We start from the raw sequence: 18,064 nt of genomic DNA, 5'->3' as shown, positions 1-18,064 counted from the left end.
TTTCTGATTCAGGTCTGCTATTTTCTTGCTTTTATTACATAGCTCATTGCCCACATGCTTCTTATTGTTTGTTAGCATTGTGTTATCAATGTGACTTAAAATCATGTTCTTACAATGCCGCTATCATATCTTTTAAGTGCCTGAGGTTCCAAAACCCATCCCAGAAGAGAAAGTGCCTGTTCCCAAAAAGGTGCCAGCTCCTCCAGCAAAAGGTGCATTCAATATATCAAGTAGTAGTCTGTAGAAAAATGTATACTTACATTTAATTGAATGCTTTGATACCTAATGAAAAAGATAAATGATGATTAATTAAGTATTACTACATTCAAATAAATATAAATGATGATTAATTAAGTATTACTACATTCAAATAAATAGTTCAAAATCTTGTCACACATTATATGTTTTTGTGTGTGACGGCTGGAAATCAAATTCTTAAACCTGTGTAATGTCTTTGAAGTGCCTGAAGCTCCTAAACCTGTCCCAGAAGAGAAAGTGCCTGTTCCCAAAAAGGTGCCTGCTCCTCCAGTGAAAGGTACATTCAGTAATTCACTGAAACATTCAGTATTACATTAATAGTCATTTAGATTCTTCAACTAAGTAGTCATTTATATAAATAGTTCAAAACATTGTGATGTCTTACGTGTTTTTGTGTGGTGGCTTGAGACCAAATTCTTAAATTAATATCTTTCAAGTGCCTGAAGTTCCTAAACCTGTCCCAGAAGAAAAATTGCCTGTTCCCAAAAAGGTGCCTGCTCCTCCAGCAAAAGGTATATTCAGTAATTCACTGAAACATTCAGCATTACATTAATAGTCATTTAGACTCTTCAACTAAGTAATCATTTATATAAATAGTTCAAAATGTTTTGATGTCTTATATGTTTTTGTGTGGTGGCTTGAGACCAAATTCTTAAATTAATATCTTTCAAGTGCCTGAAGTTCCTAAACCTGTCCCAGAAGAAAAAGTGCCTGTCCCCAAAAAGGTGTCAGCTCCTCCAGCAAAAGGTATATACAGAGAGATATATAGATGTATAGATATAAAATACATGGAAACTAATCATTTTTGTTATTCCATTGATTTGTGAACTCATATTAAATGTTTGCACCATCCTGTATGTCTGAACATTGTAGTCTTGTATTTTGACTGATCTTTTGCAAGAAACAATGCTAAAGTGGTGTAATGTCTTTAAAGTGCCCGAAGCTCCCAAGAAAGTTGTCCCTGAAAAGAAGGTACCTACTGCTCCTCCTAAAAAAGTGGAGGCTCCACCCATAAAAGGTATATCTACTCCTATCTCATGCGTGTTCAAATATTCTTATTTCACATGGCTAGCTTTTGTGTTTCATTCCTGTCAATTGTATTTCATTTCAACGTATGTAAGTCATTTTTTGCATAGTTGTTTCCATCATGTAGTCTTTGTTACTTTCTTATTCATACTTTGTAAACCATTGTCAAATGCTTGCCTAAAACAAGAATGTATTTTTTAAGTCCCTGAGGTTCGTAAGAAAGAGATCCTTGAGGAAAAAGTACCCGCTAAACCAAAGGAAATACCTCCAGCTAAAGGTACTAACTTCTGTGCCTCTCTGAATGTCTTGTTATGATTCTTTCTTCTTAATCTCTTCTAATATCTTCCAGTCTGTTACAGCTGACTGGTAATGTTACAGGTCTTTTAAAAGAATAACATTTTGTAATTATTTGTTACCTGTGGGTAATTTTACTTTTATTTTGTATGTGTGTATGAGCCAGCAAGTCTTGAAATAATTAAAAATTAATAATATCTTTAAAGTTCCTGTGCTTCGTAAGAAACCCATCCCAGAGGAAAGAATAATTGTTCCTATTCCCACTACTGAAAAATATGTTTATGAAGAATATGAGAAGTATGAGACATATGAGAAGATTGAGGAGTTTGCACACGTAGAAGAATATGAAGAGCCTGAAGAATATGAGGAAGCTCCAGAACCTGAAGTTGAGCAATATGAGGAAGCTCCAGAACCTGAAGAAGTTGAGCAATATGAGGAAGTTCCAGAACCAGAAGAAGTTGAGCGATATGAGGAAACTCTGGAAACAGAAGAACTTGAGTATTATGCAGAGGTTCAGGAAACTAGGGAGATTGAAGAATATGAAGAGGTGTATGAGATTCCAGCAGCAATAGGTATATTAGATCTTCATTTGTTTTTTGGTTTTTGTCCCAAAAGTGAACCCTCCTTTGGATGCTGAAATGGGATGGGGGTACTTCTAAAATCCACCCTGGAAATCTTTTCCTTTAGATAAAACTAACCATTTTGTTGTTGAAGATTTCCAGGGCCAACCTCAGACAAACTGAGGTGGTTGCTTCAGGGGGAGGTAACACTCCAGAGGAGAGGACACAAGGGCAGGTAGGACAGCCATGTCAGTTGTGGGCAGGGAAAATTTGTGGCTGTTGCTGCTTCCCTGCCCACCACTGACATGGCTGTCCCACCTGCCCTCCCACTCTGGTGTGTCACCTTCCTCTCGATTACCTAACTCAGTGCACAGATTCCTGTTTTATACTCCTTCTTGATGCATTACATTTGAAAAGGAGGAGGGATGGAGCAGAAGATGAAGTATGGAAGAGAGGGGAGAATAGCCACCCCACCAGCAAGATGTTCTAGCCCACTATTCTCCTCTCCACCACACTTCCTCTTCCACTCCCTGCTTATTTTCAAAGGCAGAGTGTTGAGGAGAATGGAGCAGCTCTTTATGTACTGCTGCTAAGCCAGGCAGCCATTGTGGACAGGAGAGCAGCTGAGGTGGCAGTGGCAGGGGCTGCACAAATTCCAACTATAATTAGAGCTATTTAGAAAATGCAGAAAGAGTAACGTAATCCAAAATCATTACAGGTAATCCAGTATTATATATCTCTTCAAGAGAGCAGTTAAAGCTATTTTTTTCAATAAGCACTGTAAATATGAGTTTGGATATGGAAGTGATGAATAAGAAGGTGCACTGATAGTGATTATTATCCAACCCACATGCTGAATGATTTTTAAATAGCTGAGTGAAATTAGAATTTTGAGATACCCAGCTTTGCAGAGACATGAATAAAGAAGGGACGACAAAGTTTCCTTCTCTTGTCCCCAGTGGTGACTCTGCCTCTTCCTTCCTCCCAAGTCTCTTACCTTCTAAATTTGATAATTTGATTCATTTTAAAGTAACCAGGAACTCCTTAATCAAATGTTTTTCAAGTGCCTGAGGTGCCCAAGAAGAAAGTTCCTGAAGAAAAAGTGCCCATTGCTGTACCTAAAAAAGAAGCTCCACCAGCCAAAGGTACATAAGCTTCTGCTAAATCAATTCCTTTAAGGACCCTGATAACTCATATGCCTGTTAATGTAGCCATAACATTAAAGGAAATGTGGCCATAACCCTTATATTTCAGTTTTCACTAGCCATCAAAATCACAGATAGGATAATAAATAAAGCAACTTAGTATTCATTGAAGAGCATGAGCTGTATATACCATTTCTTGAAGCTCTTTCTTGTAGCAGTTCAGATTCAGAGGTGAGATTCATGAGAATACTTCACATTGTAGTAAAGGCAAAACTAGGGATACAGAACATAGCCCATGAAGCCAAGTGGAAGATGTTTCTGTATACTAAAGATGGTGTTGTTTTCTTAGCTCACAGAATATTGATAATCTCCTCCATTAAATGGAGAAATAGTAAGTTTTCACACTGGGGTTTGAGAATACAACCTATCTTTATCCAAGCATGAAATCACACTAAGCTAAGTGATTCTAAACTTGATTTGGTTCCAAAGATTCTGTTGCAGAAATGAAAGGCACTTCATTTACACAGCAGAGTTTGGTACTTTCCCCTTCATCTATAGCCCTTTTAAACCCCTGCGAACTTGCTTCTTCTGGGCTGGAATATCCAGAGTGGCTTTTCAGAGTAAGGAGGGCTGCAAATTGAGGTGGTTTGGATACTGGATTTCAAATTTCATGGGCTGACACCCTTATTAATGTAGCATTAATAACATCAGTGCCAGATTTTAATGTCAGTGCCAATACTCCACTAACCCCCTCACAATCCCCACACTTCTGAAATGTGGGTGTTCTTGTGCAAAAACACAGAGACTTTCAGAACTCACCCATGCTCCGAAAGCACTCTGTTACAACATACACATCACTGAGGGTCAAGCTACATGTTTCCACTCTAATATACCACTTCCAGAGCATTGGTGAGCTCTGAAAATATTTGCACTCTTGCACAAAGGTGCTGCCCATGCTTCGGAAGTGCAGGAACTAGCACAGCATGCGTCCTTGGCCCTTCAGACCTTTTAGGTGAAGCAAACCCTCCCTCCCTGCCCTGGGCATAATGGGGGCTTCAGCTGGTCACCCTGTGGTGGGCTGGATAGGAGTTTTTTTGGCTCTAATTGGCCAAGGCATGGGAGTCTCTTTGCCTACCTCACACGATTTCCCTTAGTTAGCTAGGTTTCTTGGGCACAACGGCAGGTACATTGTGGAATCCAAAGGGTAGTATATGGTCAGTGAGCACCTTAAGGCATGTGTTTGGCATGTTGAGGAGTCCCTGTTAGTCCATAGATGTTTCATGGCTCAGGGAGCGCTGGCTGAGGGCTTCCTCTGTCCTGCTGAGACATCAACAGTCTTAAAGGCTTCACAGTGTGCAGAAGGATGATGCCTTATGCAAATGCCTTGCCTAGGTTGGCTAAGAAGGTCAGCATTAGCAACAGGGCCAATATTGTCTGGAGCCAAGGTGTATCACATTATGTGTTTTAAGGTGGGACTTATACTGTGGGTAGTGAGTCTCTAGTTACCATATTGTAAAGGGTGGCGCGCCAATCCCTTCATTTGCTATCAGCCTGATAATTAATAAAGTTGTAGCCATTTTAACTCCATATTCTTCCTTGTGACTTCATTGATCTGGGTGCAGTCACCCAAATATATGTATATATTTGGAATTGGAATTGTAACATTAACCTTGGAAATACAGGCAGGTCAGTCTAGTTCACTAATTGGAACACCCACATTTTTACTCTAAGGTTGGACTTGAAAGTGAATCAGTATTGCCTGGGATGGCTATGTCTCTTTACATTTTGTGATTTTGAGTGACATTTTATTGTTTTGCTTAGCTTTGCATTCATGATTCAAAGAATGAAACATTCTTAAAAGAAATCAATGTTTTTAAAAGTGCCCACAGTGCAAAAGAAACCTGTCCCAGAAGAAAAAGTAGTGATTGCTGTTCCTAAAAAAGAAGTGACTCCTCCAGTTAAAGGTATACTTGCTCTTCACTGTCATTACCAAATAATGAACTCTTACTTGAATCTTTCATCTTATCTCTGTATAGTTTGTATGTTATGCATCTACATGTCAAGTATCTGTGTGTATGTGTTCACTATGTGTAATCTTGCCTTCTTTAATAATGATTAAATAACATTCTTCTAAGTTCTCTAAATCCATTGATTACTAAAAATAAGTACTATATCTTTAAAGTGCCTGAAGTGCCTAAGAAAGCTGTCCCTGAAGATAAAGTTCCTAAGGCTGTTCCAAAAAGAAAGGAGCCTACACCACCTAAAGGTAGAGTCAATACTAGGGGAAAAGGAATATTAGAATTCTTCTGTTCTCATGTCATCAGTGTTCATATTATTGCCCATTATTTTAGAGACATGTCTTTCTCCACATAACTCTGAATATACCTGTCTTTAAAGTGCCTGTCATTCCCAAGAAAGCTGTTCCTGAAGACAAAATAGCTATTCTTGCCCATGAAGTAGAAGTAGAAGAAACTACAGCAGTGACAGGTAGATGAAATTTTATATAGACAAGACCAAAAAAAGGATCTCTACTGTAGTATATTCTGACACTTTAAAAAGCCATGGTCATTGCCACTGAATAATAACCAAGACTTTCAAATGTTATTGCACAAGCAGGCCATAAATCCTATGAAGCTGTAAAAAAAATTGGTAGTAAAATTTCAATTGGTTTACAAACATATTTTGACTTGTTCTAGCACTGCAAGTACCTGCATGGTGAAACACTGCAAATTTTTCTAAATTAGTTGATGGTATTTGCTTTGTTCGAAGGAAAGAGATATAGTGGGTCTCAGAAGCTTGATTACATCTTTTTCCTAATTCCAACCTGAGTACACCACTTTATTCAGTTTAAATAATGTATACCTTTTCCCCAGATAGATAGCCTTTAAAATATAATTCTGCCTCTGAATAATACCAAAAAATTCTGGAAATAAAGAACTAAATATTGTTTAGTCATTATTTTCTCTGAATTATTGACATATGTGATAATTAAAACATCTAAAAGAAAACTAATATTTTTAAAGCTGTCGAAGTTCATGAGAGAGTTGTCTTGGAAGAAAAAGTTCCTCATATTATTACCAGAAAAAAGGAAGCTCTTCCAGTTGAAGGTACATCAGCATTTATTTAACTTACAAAAATAATAGGTTTAGAAAAACAATCAGTCAGCTTCATAATTTAGTTTACGTTTAATATAGTGAAAGAGACACATCAGGGTGTCTGATTTGTGGAACCAGTCATCCTACCTACCACTCATCCTATCTTATTTTTAATTCAGAATTTCTTGGTTTTCACATTTGTCCATACTCTTTGGCCTCCTGCACCAAGGCAGAACCTCATGTGATCCAAATTTAAGATCCTATCTTCAGAGCATGAGCCAATTTACATAATATCCTGATGATATGAGCCAATTTGCATAGTATCCTGTCAACCTTTTAGTCTACAGGAGCTGCAAAGCCTGGCACAAATGTGTTAGACTTTAGTGCTAACGATACAAAAATTGTTTCTTAGTGACTCTTTAATCCCAGCATTATTGTTACTTTAGTTTCATTTGTTCTCTTTTTGCAAGTCTTTTTCACATTTCTTTAATATACTAATATCTTTAAAGTGCGTGAATTGGAAGAGAAAGCTCCCCCAGAAGAAAAGACTCCTCTTGGTATTCCAAAAAAACAGGAAGCTCCACCAGCTAAAGGTACATCTCCTCTTTCACAAATATTCAAAGCAATCCACTGCTTTCAATCAACTTTCAATCAACTGTTTAGGCCAGAGCTGCTCAACTCTGGCCCTCCTGCAGATGTTGGCCTACAATTCCCATAATCATTGGCTATTGGCCACTGTGGCTGGGAAGTTGTAGTTCGAAAACAGCGGGGGGGGGGCAAAGTTGAGCAGGCCTGGTTTGAGCCCTTTGTTGGCGTCTCCCCTTTCCTTTTTGTCTTTTGCCTTTTATATTTGCTACAATGCTCAAAGAGAAACTAATATCTTTAAAGTGCCTCCAACGGTGAAGAGAACTGTACCAGAAAAGAAGAAACCCACTCCTGCACCTAAAGAAGAAGCACCATTTGTTAAAGGTAATACAACCCTAGCTGAAACTGGAATGAAACAAGATGTTGTCTTCATTTTATTTCCGCCCGTCCCCCTCTAATCTCTTTTAGAGTTGAATGTTTTGTGTGAGGTAGACTAATTAATTGCCAAGTGAACTGTAAATAATTTTATTCAATTCTGGAAAATCATTAAATAAGATAAAATGCCAATCAGTACTGAGAATCTGAGGTTTCAGTGTATAGAGCCATAACCTGCAACTGAAAATGTGTTGCTTTCAGTTTAATGCAGAAATTGGAATCAAGAAACTATATTCTTGCAGTGCCATTTTAAGGGAGAAAGCATTTAGAATACCATTCCAGGCATAAAGCAAAAATTAATATAAAGGGAAGGCTGGCCATAAGCAAAACATTCTGTTTTACCATTGTAATTCTAGCTTAAAAGAAACCATGAGTCTAGAACTTACTTAGGAGCTTAGAAGTATATGTGTTGTTATAGTCCTTTGTTTTGTCTCTAGTTTACATTAACCTCTTATTTAAAATAAACAAATACTAATATCTTTAAAGCACCTGAAGTTCTAGAGAAGATTGTTCCTACAAAGTTTTCTAAACTACTGGATCTCCCAGCGGCTAAAGGTACATCAGCTGTTCAATTAATGTGGTTTATAAATGAACAAATTTCCAAGCATTGAAAGCAAGCCACTGTCATAGTTCACTAACATAAATTTCTGACTGACTAACGTAATAAATTGTTTCTTTGGTTTGTCTGTTTGTGTTTTACATATTTAAAATCCTGAAACATTTTTGAGGTACCTGTGATAAAGAAACAAGTGTCCATTCCAGTATAGGAAAGAAGGTATACCCATAGAAGGGACATGCAGCTTCAGTTAGAATGTGAAGGAAATAATCTTCTAACCTATCAATATTTCTATGTTACAGAATCTAAGCCCAGATTTTCAGAATATTAGTGGTATCTATAATAGTGTAATGTATATGCCACATACACAATTAATGGGATACTCATTGAATGGATGATACTCAATGAATGGATAATTGAATGGATGAATAACTGGAAATTTTGCAATAGCTAAATCAGAAAAAAAGAACCAATTAAATTTTGTAGACTCTTTTCTGTGTGTCCCTGATATAACCTTTAAAAAAACTCATAAAGATTTAAGGGCAGGAAGAAAATCTGGTAGAAAAGGGGAAAGTATGAGAATAAGCTAATGGGGGGAAATGCAGGTAGGGTGTCAGAACTTAACTGAATGATACAATAACTATAAACCAGAAATCACTTAGGCTGGAGTACTTTGATGTTAACAGGCTTCATCCAATTGGCTTCAGAGGGATGAAACTATATATTCTCTAGGGGCCTGCTTCTGAAGCAGAAGTGTGTTCCTCATTAACTATGCCTGGGCTGTCTGTTCTCAGTCATTAATTATGTCATTGTCCCATGATTTCCTGATTTTATATGTCTCAAAGAAAACTAATATCTTTAAAGTGGCAGAAGCATATGAAGAAATTCTCCTAGAAGAAATAGAAGAAATAATTCCCGACATCATCCCTAAGAAACAAGAAATTCCATCTACTAAAGGTACATTATCTCTGCAAAGAACATATAAAGCAAGAAAGTCAGGGGAATGGCAATTCTTCATTATTTAATTCTTGCTGCTATTTGTAATTTGTATTTTACAAATTCTCATAAGGAATTAATTTTATTTAAAGTGCCTGAGGTGCCCAGAAAAAGAATGGCAGAAGGGAAGAGATCCACTATGATGGCACTTGAAAAACCAAAGCCAGTTTCTACACATAGACAAGCAGAACCAACAGCAAAACCTCAAATGCCAGAAGAGAAGGAAATTGTTTCTAAACTGTCCAAACCAGAATCTGTTTATATATCAGAACCAGCAGGGCCTCAGATGCCAGATAAGAAAGCAGCCATAGCTACAGCCAGAAAACCAAAACCTACTGTAGTGCCTGAGACAGAAGAGCCCAAAGAGTTAGAAGAGAAGAGAGGTATTGCCATACGCAAGAAACTAGAATCTACTGTGGTTTTTACAACAGTAGAGGCTCAAGTTCCAGAAAAGAAGGTAGTCATTGCTAAACCTAAAAAACCAGAGCCAGCTCTGTTAGCTAAAACAGAGGAGACTCAAGTGCTAGAAGAGAAGATAGTTCTGGCCAAACTCAAGAAATTAGAACTTGTTGAGGAGCTTGAAGGAGTGGAGACTCAAGTGCAAGAAAGGAAGGTAGCCATGGCTAAACCTAAAAAACCAGAGTCAGCTTTGTTGGTTAAAACCGAGGAGACCCGAGTGCTAGAAGAGAGGATGACTATGGCCAAAATCAATAAAATAGAAATTGCTGAGGAGCTTGAAACTGTAGGGGCTCAAGTGCCAGCAAAGAAAGCAGCCATTGCTAAACCTAAAAAGCCAGAGCCTATTGTGGTGCCTAAAATAGTAGAGCCTCAGGTGCTAAGAGGGAAGATAGCTCTTCCCAAACCCAGACAACCAGAACCTGTTGTTGTTCCTGAAATAGTAGAGTCTGAAGTGCTAGAAGAAGAAAAGATAGCTATTGCCAAACTCAAGAAACCAGAACCCATTGAGGATCTTGAAATAATCCAGACTCAAATGCCAGCAAAGAAGGTAGCCACTGCTAAACCTAAAAAGGCAGAGCCTGTTGTGGTATCTAAAATAGTAGAGCCTCCAGTGCCAAGAGAGAAGGTAGCTCTTGCCAAATCTAGACAACCAGAATCTGTTGCAGTTTCTGAAACAGTAGAGCCTGAAATGCTAGAAGTAAAAATAGCTGTTGCCAAACCCCAAAAACCAGAACGTGTAGAGGATCTTGAAATAGTAGAGGCTCAAATCCCAGAAAGGAAAGTAGCCATTGCTAAACCTAAAAAAGCAGAGATGGTGCCTAAAACAAGAGAGGCTCGAGTGCCAGAAGAGAAGATAATTCTCAGGCCAAGCAAACAAGAACCTATTGAAGATCTTGAAACAATAGAGGCTCAAGTGACAGAAAAGAAGGCACCCATTGCCAAATACAAAGAACCAGAAGTGATGCCTAAAGCAATAGAGCCTCAAGTATCAGAAGAGAAGGTGATTGTCACTAAACCTGTAAAACCAGAACTTTATGTACCTGAACCTGTACCTGAAGCAATTGAGTCTCCACCATTAAAAGGTAGATGTCATCTGGGGGCAAAAGCCCACTCTTGTTTCAAGACATGTTTTGCTTGGGGAAAATGTTTTCTTTGTGTGAGATCTCTTTTTGTATTTGTACAGCCTCCTTGTAATATGTAAATGTGAATATGTCAAAATAATGTCAGGTTTTAGCGTCAAATCATGTTACATATGTCTGTCTGTCTGTCTGTCTTCTTGCTATTACCTTCATCATTATTGTCTTCATTTCATACAATTAACACAACCTAATATCTTTTAAGTTTCTGATGTAAAGAAACCTGTCCTAGAAGAGTAACTGTTCATATTCTATGAGAAGTTCTGCTGAGAAATTGATTTTTAAAGGCTGTTTGTTTCCCTGATAAATCAACATTTCATATTCTTTTTTAAAAAAACCATCCTTCCAGATCTAGATTCATGTACATACTTCACTTTACCAAGAACCATAACATTGTGGGGCCATTCACGTAACTGGGCAGGCAGGGTGGGGAGGCTACTCCACCCCACCCCACCCCAGATAATCACAGAAATGCTGCCACGGTGCACCAAGCAGCATGGAGCTCCAGAGGACAGCATGACGCATCCCAGCCTCCAGATATTCCACAGTGCACAGCATCCTGAGTGCAGTGCATTGATGGGATCCCCCATCAGATGGACACTTTAGGTGCCCATCTCTGTGTCTCCTCAGGCTGCCTGCTGCCTGAGGGGAGTCACAATCCCGACAGCTGCGTTAAAGGAGCGCTTGCTCCCTTAACCTCAGCTAAGAGCTGGGCTTGGGAGCGGGGTTAGGCTGGCCGGGAGCACCGGGATCCATGTGGATCCCAGCACTCCACATAAGCTGGGCTAGGCTGCTTGTGAGAACAACCTCGATGTTTTAGAAAACAGAGGCTCAGATATGAAGATGAAAGGGAAAATCTTAGTATAGAAGTAAAAATTCATAACAAAAATCTTAGCTAAACACTTTAGCAGGGAGTCTTTGTACTGGGAATATTCTTACAAAATAGATACAATAGCCATTTTGAAGGCTTTCCTAGATTAAGTTGAGCACCAACCATTTACAGAAGCCAATAACAGAAGACTACAAAGGCTCAACTGAAAACATGACTACTTAATACATGGTGGGTCTTGTATGGATGAACCTGAGCTAGACATTCTTAAGCCAGTGTCGTCTTTTACTGGAAATATTACTTAGATTTGCCTTCTGGGCAGGACAGTATTCAGGGACAAGTGACATAATGGCATGGCACTCATTCATAGTTCACCTACAGCATGTTGAGCAAAGTTGTAAGCAATGTAATATGGAACTTCTTGCTTCCTATTAAGAATGCATCTGTGTGCCTTTGCGGCCATTATTGCTAGCATCATTTCATGTCCTTTTGTCTTTGTCTGTTCGTTTGAAAGTACATTTTGCTATCTTTTTAACTTCTTCATATTGTGTTATGAACCTTTTGGAATTCTTCAAAATAAAATATACTAATATCTTTAAAGTTCCTGAGGTGCCCAAGAAGGCTGTGCCAGAGGAGAAAATAACCATTGCAGTACCCAAAAAACCAGAACCTCCACCTGCTAAAGGTATTCCTCAGCTTGGTGCCATTCTGAAGAAAAATTGTATTGTATGCCTTCTGTCCCACTCTTGATCGTTCTTTCTTAAAAAAAAAAAAAAGGCTTCATTTCTTAATTGGAAATGTTGAAATATATATTGGCCACAATCCAAAGAGTTACGCACACTTACGTTCTGCTGGTTACAATGGAACTTGGGTGTGCACAACTGCGTGCAAGATTGTGGATAGTGTGTGCTTGCATTTGAAATCAGCACTAACCTTCCTGATACTCCTCTAAAGTGTCTCTTGATTCTTAACACTTTACCCTTCGTTTTAACATTCTGAAATATAACAGAAAGTAATGCTGTTTCTTTAAAGTGCCTGAGGTGCCCAAGAAGGTGGTCCCAGAAAAGAAGGTGCCTGCTGTTGTGCCAGAAGCTCCTCCAGCTAAAGGTACATCTTGCTACAGATAAAATAGCAGTGGGTGATGGCTGGGCCAGGAAGCATAATGGTGTCTATCTTGTTCTTACAAATATACATTACCAATTTCATATTATAAATTATAATCTCCAAGCCTTATGATTTGATACCTAAATCCAAATTCTCTTTTTCTGCAGTAAACTCTTTTTAGTGCCCATGATATTTGCAAATCAAGAAAGGCTAGTGTTAGATGAATTACTGCCCAGTCCTAATACTTGTTTGGGCAATCAATAGGACGTGTTCTAAAGGAAGTGAACCTAAGTGTACATGCTGTCCTGAATGCATATTCAGTGGGAATTACTTCCTAATAACTGTGCTTATGATTTCATTGTTAGTTTGGGTTTGAGTGATCTATTTTCTGTCCCTTCACTTTTATTTATGAAACATATTATTTATTTATTTGTTTATAAATTAATTCATTAATAAATTATGGACTTGCAGCTCCTGCTTGAACAGCAGATGGAGGCCATGGCCAGGGGTGCCTTTGCCCAGCTTCAGCTGGTTCGCCAGTTATGGCCTTTCCTCAACCGGCAGGCCCTGGCAACAGTAACTCATGCCTGTGTTACCTCTCATTTGGATTACTGTAATGCGCTCTACCTAGGGCTGCCTTTGAAAACAATTTGTAAGCTTCAACTAGTCCAGAATGCAGCAGCCCGCCTCCTCATGGGTGGCCGTAGATTTGATAGTGTCACACCTCTTTTACAGTCGCTGTACTGGTTGCCTGCTTGCTTCTGGGTCCAATTCAAAGTGCTGGTTCTCACCATATTATGTGTGCTGTTTGCCATTACTTTGGTGCCAAAGAGTAACCAAAACTAATACTCATCCTTTAATAGTGCCAGAGGTACCTAAGAAACATGTTCCAGAAGAGAAGGTTGCTGTGCCTAAAAAACCAGAAGCACCACCAGCTAAAGGTACATGGGACTTATAAAATTAACCAATGATATGCACTCTTGTCATTCTGTTGTTATGATTTTCAATAGCTGCACTTCATTTCTTTCAGTCTCATTTTGATTCACCCAAAATCATAACTGCTGCAGTACATGCTGTATATTCAGTGGGATATTAGTAATGCTGTGTATACAATGGTTTGGATCAAAACTGTGCTCATGCAAGAGGCCTCTGTGAGTTTAAATTATTCTCCCTTCCCCCTGCATCTGCCTGTGCCACATACCATCATGTTCCCGAGGGTCCCTCAACCCTCAGAAACAGCTTCTAGGAGGATGCAGTGAGGAGGGGAGCAGTAATGACCACTTCCATGATCTTCCTTCCGCTTGCATTTGTTTGGATTCAACCCATTGTCTTCTACAAGTTCAGTTTTAAAAGACAGGCATAATGGATATTGGATTATGTCCATCCAGTAGAGTACTTTTCTGTGTTTGTATTAACACACACAAATGTTTTACATGCTTAATGTTCCTAGCATTAATACAAGCTATTGTTTTAAAGTGCCTGAAATACCAAAGAAACCTCCCCCAGAAGAGAAGGTACAAGTTGCTGTACCAAAGAAGCCAGAACCTCCACCGGCTAAAGGTATGTCTCATTTTTCGAGAACAGCAATGTCTTTGTGTGGTAGTACTACACATTTTTAAAGCAATGCCTATCTGTGTTAGCACATTGCAGCTGACATCCAGACTACCGTTGCACAGGTCGGATAAAGTTTTACATGTGCAACAGGGAGAGGCAATTTTTCCAGTCCCTCTTTCCTATTTGACACATGCCATGTTAGTCTGTATGTTAGCCAGTATGTCCACAATATTACTGTATTACAAACTTGAATGATAGAAATGTGGCTGCTGTTTTATATTGTTTTCGGTAACTGCTTTGTTTTTATGCCATTCATGATAAAAGGATATTTATATTTTTAGTGCCTGAAGTGCCTAAGAAAGTTGTTCCAGAAAAGAAAGTACCAGCTGAAGTGCCTAAGGAACCTGAAGCTCCACCTGCTAAAAGTATGTATTGCTAATAACATTATGAACAGCTTTTTAAATTCTTTGGATTCATACTTAATTAGGGGTTTGCACTAAGTTGAACCAGTCTGCCACGAACTGGGCAGTTTGAGCAGTTCACTTGCAAACCACTCTGAACTGGTTCAAGCCAACCTGTCAGTTTGACCAGCCCATCTGGTAGATCCAACTGAACCAGTTCGCAAAGTGGTGGTTCAGTCCAAATTCAGACCGAACTGCTGCACGCAGACTGCGCACACCCCTATACTTAATATGCCTTCTTTGAAGGAAGGACAAGAAGGTACAGATTTATATCTGTGTGTTTTCTTGTGTGGAGCAGCCTCACCTTTGGTACTCAAACTGTGACATACTTTTGTTGGTTCTCTCCAGTAGGGTAAATCCATTGAAAGACAGTGTTGTCTTGTCTGTATTCATGAGATTTCTGTATTTTATGAATGCCATGTGTTCTTAGCATTTTAAACACATCCTCAGATGTCAAATAAAAAGAAAATCTTGTCTTTAAAGTTCCTGAAGTACCCAAGAAAGTGGTCCCTGAAGAGAAAGTAAAGGTTCCTGAGCTCAAAAAGCCAGAGCCACCTCCTGCTAAAGGTACATGTCATGATGAGGAAACTATAAATAACTTATGATGTGTTTTCCACACACAGTTTTAAGTCATCTTCTCTTTACATAACTAGATATTTACCAATATAGTAGTCTTTGAGACTCTTACTTTTAGATATTAGTTTAATCCTCCCTTATTTGCTTGCTCTTTTTAAAACTTCACATACATCTTTGAAACCTGAGATTTAGAACAATATGCTTTCTTTGAAGTTCCTGAAGTACCAAAGAAAATCACTCCAGAAGAAAAAGTAGCCGTGAAAAAGCCAGAACCTCCAGCACCCAAAGGTATGTGTTAGCATATTGGAAAGTATATCTGTTATCTTACATATTTCAATCTTTCAAGTTCACCACTTCCTGAGATTTACTTGTATTTTTTCAGTGGTAGATACTGTATGATCATGTCTAATTAGCATCAGTTGATTTTCTTGTATAAACTTTGTTTTTCCTTTTAATGTTTTTCTTAATGTTTTGCTCATATCCTACATTCAAAAAATTAAAACTGATCAATGTATTTTAAAGTGCCAGAAGTTCCCAAGAAAGTTATTCCAGAAAAGAAACCACGTGAACCAGAAGCTCCACCTGCTAAAGGTACATGTCAACATCACTATAAATACATTGAGACATCTTTTCTTAGTCTGATTAACATGTTACACTTTGTCCTGTTTGTTCTCCCCTATGATGCGCAAAATGTCCTTTTCTGTGAGATCTGTAAAAGATGTTTCGCCTGATTTTAAAAACATATTTATTTATGAACTCACTCTTACATGGGGCTCCCAGCGGTTTCCTTGCTGACCAGGTATCCTCATGTAGGCTCTCCCTGCACACACTATCCTTTGCACATATCACATGAACAGAGCCTATGTACATACATTTTGATGTGCACAGGCTCTGGGCATAAGAAATGATCGAAACGTAAGGCAGCATTCAGACAAAAATGGTGCAACAGTGCACCATCGAGGAAAACCTCTTCCATGAATGGAAGGAAACTTGAGGGACAAACACAAGGGATCCTTGTGCAAGTGGATCCCTCTTTCCATTCATAGAAGGAGCTTCCTCCAATGACAGACCATTGTGCCAAAGGTCTGGGTGCTGCCCACTGATGTTGAGGATAGGGCCAGCTGCCATACTCCCACTTGCCCTTCCATGTGCAGTTTGTATACAGGTTTTAGTTGTCTGCATAGGCCTTATTTTTCTCCAGTCAAATGTGTAGCTGTCACATGCTTTACATAATCAGACAATTTGGCAGCCAAGTTTCCATTACTTGAAAAATAAAAGGTATAATTCTTATAATGGAGAACCTTAATGGGTTTGCAACAGGTCAGCATCTCCACCCCTTGTGAATATGAACATCAAGTATTTATTGTGATGGTTTCATGAAAGGAATAATAATTGGGGTAAATCCAAACTGCAGAACTTTAGACATAAAAGTATTTTTTACAGGAAAAACCAACAATTAAAAAGTCAGGATATGGAACGAAGAGAAATAAAATACCTTAAACTGTGTTCATGGAGAGTGTGAGATAAGAATATTTGGATATCATTGCCCATGTCATTGTGGTCATGTTTTATGTTTATTGCTTTCAAATCTTTTATAACTTTAATACTTACAAATTCAAAACCAATCAATATCTTTTAAGTGCCTGAAGTGCCTAAGAAAATTGTCCCAGAAGAAAAAGTACCTAAGAAACCAGAACCTCCCCCTGCTAAAGGTATTTGTCAATGTTGAAATAATTACAAATTGAAACTCGTTGGATGCAATTGTGTTTATATAGAAATCACTGGTAAAACTCCCATGACTTTTAATGGAGTAGGATTTCACTTTTGCCTTGTTTCGTTTTGAACTGACTTAATGTCTGTTCTTTGTATTTCATTTGTCATTGAGGTGTGTTTCAAATACATTCACTGTATTTCAGCCAAGGTTAAGCACTTTTAAGTCCTACTGATTTCAGTGGCATTTTAGCATGTGCTTCAATCTGTCCCATTGAAATTAGTGGGGCTGAAACATGCTTAACTTCGTCTGGACCAAGCCCACAGTGTTAATTGTGATCCAGGGATATATCAAACAGCCTATAAATTTTCATAGTCTTGTTTGGTATATATCACGCAGCCTATACATTTTCATAATCAAATATATGAATAAGAGAGGGGATAATTTACAAAATGGTGGCAGAGACTTGGGATCCTACATACGATCAGAAGGGAGTGGTGTGAGGCTGGGAAGGGTTCTTACCCTAGTTAAGACAGATGGGCAAAGCCTCTGGTTGTCTCTGCAAGACCTGCTCTCAGACAAGCAGTGCAGCTACATTCTCTCTTGCTGCAGCCAGGAGCTTTAAAAAAAAAGGAGCCCCCAAGCACTGGGGAAGTGTGCTCTACCTCCTGACATCATCAGCTTATTGACTATGAGGGGGAAGGAGCCAGGGCAAGTTCCATTCAAGCCATTTTGAGCAAGTGATCATAGAGTGTGCTGTGCAGAGTGGCCACTCACAGATCACAGCCCTTGTAGCCACAGCATTCTTTCATAAACATGGCGGCCAGCTGCCAGCTGCAAAACCCAGAAAAAGCGGACACACAATCAGTGATCTAAGGGTCGCAGCTCTGCACTAACCTGGGTTATGATCAAGGGTTGGAAACAAGCTTACCCAGATTCAGAATATCCGGGCTTGGAGGATTTGCTCTGGTTCACACAAGCTTGCAATCCTGGGTTATCTGTCTCTAACCCAGGAATGGATGCTCTTGTGAAAAGGCTTATAGACAATTACAGACTATATTCCTTTATGGATAGTACTCGATATGAGATTAGGACACTAAAAATCAGTAAATTATTCTATATGCTAAATTACTGATGAGCATCCAAAGGCAAGAACAGTAAAACTTTGTGCCAACCATATATTTAGAGGGATTACTATTCTTTTAATCGTATACTGCTTTTCAACACAAAATTCACACAAAGTCATCATTTATTTATTTAATTTATATACCACCTGACTCCAAA

General features: G+C 38.7%; 2 protein-coding genes across 51 annotated transcripts in view; both read left to right on the top strand.

Moving 5' to 3' along the window:
• The window catches only part of TTN (titin), a 323,095-nt gene that overhangs the window by 160,843 nt on the left and 144,188 nt on the right, over nt 1–18,064 (top strand). For 24 of the 50 annotated variants that reach the window (XM_053268886.1, XM_053268842.1, XM_053268718.1 and 21 more), the window contains 22 exons: nt 138–212; nt 461–535; nt 696–770; nt 931–1,005; nt 1,193–1,276; nt 1,487–1,561; nt 1,785–2,150; nt 3,203–3,283; nt 5,164–5,247; nt 5,466–5,549; nt 5,681–5,770; nt 6,307–6,390; nt 6,888–6,971; nt 11,976–12,059; nt 12,407–12,481; nt 13,342–13,419; nt 13,955–14,038; nt 14,374–14,457; nt 14,977–15,060; nt 15,283–15,357; nt 15,592–15,660; nt 16,710–16,781. In XM_053268886.1, the coding sequence (XP_053124861.1) occupies nt 138–212; nt 461–535; nt 696–770; nt 931–1,005; nt 1,193–1,276; nt 1,487–1,561; nt 1,785–2,150; nt 3,203–3,283; nt 5,164–5,247; nt 5,466–5,549; nt 5,681–5,770; nt 6,307–6,390; nt 6,888–6,971; nt 11,976–12,059; nt 12,407–12,481; nt 13,342–13,419; nt 13,955–14,038; nt 14,374–14,457; nt 14,977–15,060; nt 15,283–15,357; nt 15,592–15,660; nt 16,710–16,781 (2,037 nt within the window). The remainder of the gene's footprint in view (nt 1–137; nt 213–460; nt 536–695; nt 771–930; nt 1,006–1,192; nt 1,277–1,486; nt 1,562–1,784; nt 2,151–3,202; nt 3,284–5,163; nt 5,248–5,465; nt 5,550–5,680; nt 5,771–6,306; nt 6,391–6,887; nt 6,972–11,975; nt 12,060–12,406; nt 12,482–13,341; nt 13,420–13,954; nt 14,039–14,373; nt 14,458–14,976; nt 15,061–15,282; nt 15,358–15,591; nt 15,661–16,709; nt 16,782–18,064) is intronic. The other 26 variants (XM_053269001.1, XM_053268992.1, XM_053268985.1 and 23 more) reach the window with 20 other exon arrangements.
• Nucleotides 9,064–11,961, top strand: LOC128333523 (titin-like). Its single transcript, XM_053269024.1, has one exon. It carries the CDS (start codon nt 9,066–9,068, stop codon nt 10,608–10,610), a length of 1,545 nt encoding a protein of 514 aa, XP_053124999.1. The 5' UTR covers nt 9,064–9,065; the 3' UTR covers nt 10,611–11,961.

This window comes from Hemicordylus capensis, chromosome 1 (assembly GCF_027244095.1).
Source record: "Hemicordylus capensis ecotype Gifberg chromosome 1, rHemCap1.1.pri, whole genome shotgun sequence".
NCBI classification, from domain to species: domain Eukaryota; kingdom Metazoa; phylum Chordata; class Lepidosauria; order Squamata; family Cordylidae; genus Hemicordylus; species Hemicordylus capensis.
Note: the sequence above shows the minus strand (reverse complement) of the source record. Positions and strands in the feature narration are given on the sequence as shown.

Excerpts from the sequence above, each read along its gene's own strand:
- LOC128333523 (XM_053269024.1), top strand. The coding sequence starts at position 9,066 with ATGGCAGAAGGGAAGAGATCCACTATGATGGCACTTGAAAAACCAAAG.